General features: G+C 41.4%; 1 protein-coding gene across 1 annotated transcript; it reads right to left on the reverse strand.

The window, feature by feature from the left end:
• Positions 1–4,702: 4,702 nt before the first annotated feature.
• On the reverse strand, positions 4,703–6,651 carry LOC120018745 (RNA-binding protein 7-like). Its single transcript, XM_038961950.1, has 5 exons — positions 6,472–6,651; positions 5,975–6,137; positions 5,761–5,842; positions 5,531–5,633; positions 4,703–5,265 (listed from the first exon to the last, which is right to left on the reverse strand). The coding sequence occupies exons 1-5, from the start codon at positions 6,562–6,564 to the stop codon at positions 4,882–4,884; spliced, it is 825 nt and encodes a 274-aa protein (XP_038817878.1). The 5' UTR covers positions 6,565–6,651; the 3' UTR covers positions 4,703–4,881.
• Between the last annotated feature and the right edge of the window lie 665 nt (positions 6,652–7,316).

Genomic DNA, 7,316 nt, shown 5'->3' on the forward strand with positions numbered 1-7,316 from the left:
TGGGAACAATACTCCAACCGATGCCAAAATGTAAATTAATACAACCTATTATCTTTCTCGTGAAGTGAGTTAATTAATATCCACGCCCAAAAGTCCATTATAACCTATTTTTAATGACTAGCTACAGATACAAGGGAAATGAGTAATCACTCACACACCAGTTGACAAGTGTGATTCCTTAGTTGGCAGGCTGCATATTTTCCGTATGTTTTCCAATATGCTTTCAGGGGCTTCGTTTTGGTTAGACAAGGAAACCTCAATGGCGCGCCACGTTTTCTCTCAGTGGAACCTTTAAAAGGAATTCTAAAAAAGTCCCGTAGAAGTATCATAAAACTGAGATTTTAATACAGCATATTTAATTCGAAGTTACAGATAGGCTATAGTGAAAATGTAGGCTAGTAGATCACCCGATTGCTTTCCTGAAACGGCTCAGATAACAATTTACTGTACTCAATGTGCAGTTCAAAGGGCATGATGTTCATTTCAGATGGCTCATTTTATTCTGTCTGTTTAATGAGAGGAGAGACCACAGCAGCAGTAACCTCAAAGAGGATAGTGTCAAGTTTACACTTTGAAATCGTGGCCTGAACAGAAATAATTATATTTTTCCAAAGCCATGGAGGTAAATATAACTTACTGGAGAGCCTATGTAGATTACAGCCGCCATGTTCAAAGTGTGAAGGATTATGGTGAGGAAACATGGAGCTCTGCATGTGAAAGCTTGGGCTCTTTTGGGTTTGATAGCTTGATCAAAGGGAGAAGATGAGAACAACTGTGAGAGGCTGGGGGGGGGGGGGGGGGGGGGGTTTGGATACTTTGGCACCAATGAACCCTGCAACCGGAGTGCATGGATCCAGCGTGATGGAAGTAGGCTCCCGGGCTGCAGGGAGGGAAGGAAGGGAATGGGGAAGGGGGGATTGGTCGATAATTTCATGAAAGTGCTTCTATATACATAGGCGTCATGCACCCCAAAAATCTAAGAGGGCACAAAAATATTAATAAAGATGTAAAGTGTTGGTCACATGCTTAATGAGCTGAAATAAAAGATCCAAGAAATGTTTCATATGCACAAAAACACATATTTCTCTCAAATGTTGTGCAGAAATTTGTTTACATCCCTGTTAGTGAGCATTTCTTCTTTGCCAAGATAATTAATCCACTTGACAGGTGTGGCATATCAACAAGATGATTAAACAGCATGATCATTACACAGGTGAACCTTGTCCTGGGGACAATAAAAGTCCACTCTAAAATGTGCAGTTTTGTCACAAAACACAATGCCACAGATGTCTCAAGTTTTGATGAAGTGCAATTGGCGTACTGACTACAGGAATGTCCACCAGAGCTATTGCCAGAGAATTGAATGTACATTTCTCTACCTCCAGCGTCGTTTTAGAGAATTTAGCAGTATGTCCAACCGGCCTCATAACCGCAGACCACGTGTAACCATGCCAGCCCAGGACCTCCACATCCAGATCACCTGTGGGATCGTCTGAGACCAGTCACCCGGACAGCTGATGAAACTGAAGAGTATTTCTGTCTGCAATAAAGCAGACACTTATTCTAATTGGCTGTGCCTGACTCCCAAGTGGGTGGGGCTATGCCCTCCCAGGCCCACCCATGTCAGCGCCCCTGCCCAGTCATGTGAACTCTATAGATTAGGGTCAAATGTATTTATTTAAATTCACTGATTTCCTTATATGAACTGTAACTCAGTAAAATCGGTGACGTTTTTGCATGTTGCATCTATATTTTTGTTAAGTATACGTGAGGATGTCCAGCCCCATCCGTAAATTGGCGAATTTTCTAACAAATGAAACAGCTTTTTCCTGAAATCTAGAGCCATAATCATTATGTATTATTTTATGTAAAAATTTGTTTATTTTTCTGCATATCTAAGCATACCTCTTGAGCTGTCTGTATACTCTTGACTGATGGATCTTTTTTTAAAGAAACTAAACATGCTTCTCTGCAAAAATCTGTGTTAACGATTGAAAGGAATGTGAGTCTTATTCAGTACATTTAGTAATGTCTTGCTTTTCTAAAGTCTACTAACCTTGCCAGTAGGCATGCCAGCTAAGATAGTTAGACAATCCAGCTACTCTAACTTGATAGCCTCACATTGATTATTGGTAGCTAGTTATGAGGTTGGGAGATTGGGAACCTATCTGGGCTAGCTAAAGCCAACTTAATAACATTGCTAGGTGGTTAGTAGTATTACAGAGCAACAACTGTATATATATATATTTTTTAAACAGGACAAATCTGAGGCAGTACATACCCGTGCCCCCTATGGGCATGATGCCTCTGTCTATATAAATCCACACAGGAGCGGCCACCTAATCCGGCCACTCTAGGGCTAGAGACGCCAAGCAGATCAATCAATTAAAACATTTAGGCCCCAGCCAGCAGTGGTAATTACAGCCTTCCTGGTACTGCCTGTGACAAGGTACTGAGGATCCTCTTCATTAGAGCCACCTCCAATCATCAGGGCGGAATCTGACATTTGCCAGATTACAAGCAAGACAAAGGGCTTAGTGTAGTAGGTGCAAATGCACCTCCACTTTTGGATCCAGAGCTTTATTGGGGATGTACATGTTGATACACAACGGGAGCCGTTGTTAGCGGCCTAAGCACTTTCGGAAGGGTACATTATGACCTCAACGTGGACTTTAAGGGATTTCGGCAGGCACTTTGTTGTAAACAACCCATGGTACAGGCGACACAGGGGCATCACATACAGCAGGGCCACTAATTGTAACATGAGATCCCAATCCTGGGCTGAAACAATGACCAAAGTGGAACTAATTCCATGTCTGAACAATAGTTTTAAATCCTATCCAAAGGTTACCAGGCTTTAGAGCTATAGCCTATGATTCCAAGTTTGTATAAGTCAGAAATAATACCTAATGTGGATGCTCAAGTGATGAAAAAGTGACACTTCTAGGCTATATGTCAACAAGATGATCGTTCCACCATCTTGACAATAGCTAAGTTGCACTGAATGTAAAGAGAAAATACATGTTGATCCTGTTATTTACCTTGTGTAACTTGACTATGTAGAACTCAAGCAGTCACTTGATTGAACATTCTAAAGACAGAGTAGGCTACAGATCATCAGTTGGCTTGGTCATCTTTCTCATCCTAATTGATTCAATAAAGAGGTGTATGTGGCGCCACCTGCAGATTACTTTCTAACCCACTGCACAAGCATATTGGTTACACATGGTCCATTTTTAGAGACAGCAGACAAGCCAGGCATGAGTTTGGGCATAACTGCATGTAATAGCATTAACATACAATAGTTAACTTCTGTAGGAATGTGTTTGGATGGAAAAAGTACAATTTGTATCAACATTTCATTGATATTTTCATAGTAATGCTTTTCCTGTAAACAGAAGACCACAAAAAAAAGTGTGGACAAATTATGTTTATGCTAATATTACATGAAAAGATCTAGTTTCACATGTACATGGAATCTGTTGGGTATCTTACAATACTATTCTCCAATTAATAAAAAGACACTAATGTAAAATCAATTTTCCATTTAACGTAACAATCAGAAAAACAGTCAATTTCAGCCTACAGAGTAACACGGAACCCAAACCGGCTGCGCTTGTGCGCCATCTTGCGCTATCGTGCATACATTTATTTTGTCTCCCTACAACAAACGCGATCACGAAACACAGGATGAAATATCAAAACAAACTCTGAACCAATGGCATTAATTTGGGGACAGGTCGAAAAGCATTAAACATGTATGGCGAGTTAGCTAGTTAGCTTGCACTTGCTAGCTAATTTGTCCTATTTAGCTAGCTTGCTGTTGCTAGCTAATTTGTCCTTGGATATAAACATTGAGTTGTTATTTTACCTGAAATGCACAAGGACCTTTACTCCTACAATTAATCCACACATAAAACGGCCAACCAAATCGTTTCTAGTCATCTTTGAACTTATGGTGATTGGCATCTAAACTTTCATAGTATTACCACGACGACCGGCAAAACAGTTTGTCTTTCAATCACCCACGTGGATATAACCAATGAGGAGATGGCACGTAGGTACCTGCTTCTATAAAACAATGAGGAGATGGGAGAGAAAGGACTTTCAGCGCGATTTGCATCAGAAATAGAAAGGAGTTCTATTCTAGCCCTTGGCATCGCAGACGCTCGTTGGCGCGTGCGAGCAGTGTGGGTACAATAATTGAATAACATGGATTTCTACATTTATTTTGCTACGCTCGCGCACGCGACGTGTCCGGTCTGGTCAGCATGTAAGTGTTGCTGGTGGAATTAGATTACACAGCTGAAACATGCCGAAATAATTCCCAAACATTTTTTTTTTACTGAATACCTGAGCAATTTCCCACTAAAAACAGTTGAGCACCATACCTTGTATAAAAGGAAATGTGCACAGTAATACCAATACTTGACAAACACAGCAAATCTTTTCAAACAAACCTCGCCTTCAAAAAGCTATAACTAATAGGGTAGAATGATTTAACAATTCCCCAGGGGACGGTATAAAAATCTATTTCATCTCTAATTAATTTAAAAAAAATTAATCACAGTAAAACAATTGTGGAAAACCTCACGAGTAAACTTAAAATAACCAATCAATATTTTGTTTACTTGGACACAGTCCAGTGCATTTAAAAATGGTCAATATCATCTTAAACATATGACTAACCAATTGAAAAAAATTCAAAATAAAAATAAACATTTATTTTGAGCACGAAAATGTTTCTCTCAATATAAACTCATCATTCTGTTTTGATTAGGAGTTACACAGTGAGTGTGTGACAAATCTGTAAAATACTCAAATGTACTTTAAAAAAAGTGAAAAATATTCACAATTCTGTTCTTAAATTCCCATAGTGCTTCAGTATCGTCTCCACCGGCCATCTCTGGAGCCGTCCCTCCACCTGTCATCTCTGCTACGGTTGCCTCCACTGCTCCCGCTCCTGTCGTCATGGTTATAGTGTTCACCTCGCTGGTCATCTCGCTGGCTGCGGTGGTGGCGGTTGGAGCCGGTGTCATCAGAGCCTCCTGGGTACCGCTGGTCCCTGCCGTAGTGGCTGCTGCTGTCCTGCTGGTACCCCTGCCTGTTGCCTCGCTGTGAGGAGCTGTCCAGTTGCCAGGACCCACCACCTCCACCACTCTGTGGCTGTAGCTGTTGTGGTGGTGGCTGCCCCAGAAGACCAGCTGGGAAGCCTCCATTCACCCCCTGGAGCTGCTGCATCTGGACCTGCCACATGTTGTTAATCTGTTGAAAGGGACCAAAGAGCATCACTTTTACTGATCCATGTAGACTGGTTAAATGTTCATGACACAGTCCACATAGTTATGTAGTCAAGTTTGCCTTATGCACAGGATACACATGGTACATGGTACACAGTACAATGAAATGCTTACTTGCAGGTTCACACATCAACAATGTGACATAAGTGTCACTCTACTGGAGATGAGGACAGTGTGTAATTGAATGGCTTGACAAGCGTAATGGTCAGTGTGGATGGCGGTAAGCTCACCATGGCCTGTCTCTGCAGACTATCAGGAGAGGAGACGGACCTCTGGATGTGCTGAGAGGGTGAAAATGATGGTGAACCCATCTGGTCTAGGCTCTTGTCAAACCTGCACAAGAAACATGGCATTCCATATCAACTACAGAGGAATAGAGAAGCTATTGATGCACAAAAACATCCCCTACATATGCATACGAACATTGTTTTGTAGGAATTTGCATTATGTTACAACATACCTGCCCACAGCCCCATGTGGATTGGGAGTATTCACAGGGCTTTGATTCTGAGAGTGCCCTGGACTGTTAATGTGACTGCTTCCTGTAAATATGTATCGAAAGAATGACAGCTCAGTTGCAGTATCGAAAGAATGACAGCTCAGTTGCAGGCAGAACCAAATTATCCATTAGCTAGTCAATTCACATGACTTGTAAGGGGTTTACATTAGTTTACCTGCTCTGAACTGTACTTTGAGAGTCCTCCCGAATAGAGTTTCCCCATTGAGCAGGTTCATGCCATAGGGTACGGACACCTCATGTTTGAAACAGACAAATCCAAACGCTTTCTGTTTTCCATCATTGTCTTTTGGGATTTTCACTTTGAACAGAGGTCCTGCCTGCATCAAAGAGAAAACACAGAACAGACGATGGAGAACACAACAGTAAAATTGAAAAGCGACACCGATCAGAGGCAACCCTTAGTCGTCGTTCGATAGACCAGAGGTAGATATGTGTTCGCTAATATTGATACCTAGCTAACGTCGTTGCTGCAAACGAGTACCTAGTTAGCTAAGGATGAAGGAACTATATTGATCTGGATGGCTAGATAATTACGGGCCAGAAGCTTTCTGACCATAATTAATTTGTTGAATACTGAGAAAGTATAGCAAATAATTTAGCTAGCTAATGGTAGATATCGTAGCGAAGGTAGCTAATTCAAAGCTACTGCACCTGTAAAAATAGCTCGAATAAAAGTTCCTCCGTCACTTTTGGATCCAAATTTCCAACAAAGAGAGTCCTGTCTGTTTCATCCGCTACTCCCATCTCGTTTTAATTATACCTAATGCACTTTATCGGGATGCAAATTTGTAAACAAATTACAATGCTGCGATTTTAAAACAGGAGGTCCGTGGTACGGTCGTAAAGCAAAACTGACGTAATTCCTTAACTCGAGTTGCAATAACCATCTTGTTTTACGACATATGCCCTTGCGCTCCAGTAAAAAAAAGGGCACGCCATCAAATAACATGTCATTCGTTTTGTACACATGAGCTAGGCCCCCATTAGCTTCCTGTTACGTTTGTATTTACTGAATGTTACAATATGCTGATCAGTAACAAACAAATAACAGTTAATAGTGAAAAAAGTAGCCTTGGTGAGAGCTTTCTTTTTTAAATTATCAGCTCAAAATGTTTACCATGCAAGGATTCCTGAGCCTCCCTAGACCTGCTACCTTATCCCAGAACTGCTGTTTCGACCCTCTCTCACTCTCTCTCGCACCTGCTGTCTCGACCTCTGAATGCTCGACTATGAAAAGTCAACTGACATTTACTCCTGAGGTGTTGACCTGTAGTGTTGCCAACTCCTCAGTAAGGAAAGTAGCTATTGGCTGTCCTTAAAGTCGATAAATAACGTCATTGCCGAATTTGCATAATTGGCCATGTGCATGTAATTGTGATGGACGCTGTAGGAGAGAGGAATAACGTCGTGGGAGAGACAAAAAGTGAGTCAAAAACACCCTAAATATGTTTAGAACTACAAACGAGCAAGCTGCAGAGTGGCACACACAGCGAATA

Source organism: Salvelinus namaycush, chromosome 23 (genome assembly GCF_016432855.1).
Source record: "Salvelinus namaycush isolate Seneca chromosome 23, SaNama_1.0, whole genome shotgun sequence".
Classification (NCBI taxonomy): domain Eukaryota; kingdom Metazoa; phylum Chordata; class Actinopteri; order Salmoniformes; family Salmonidae; genus Salvelinus; species Salvelinus namaycush.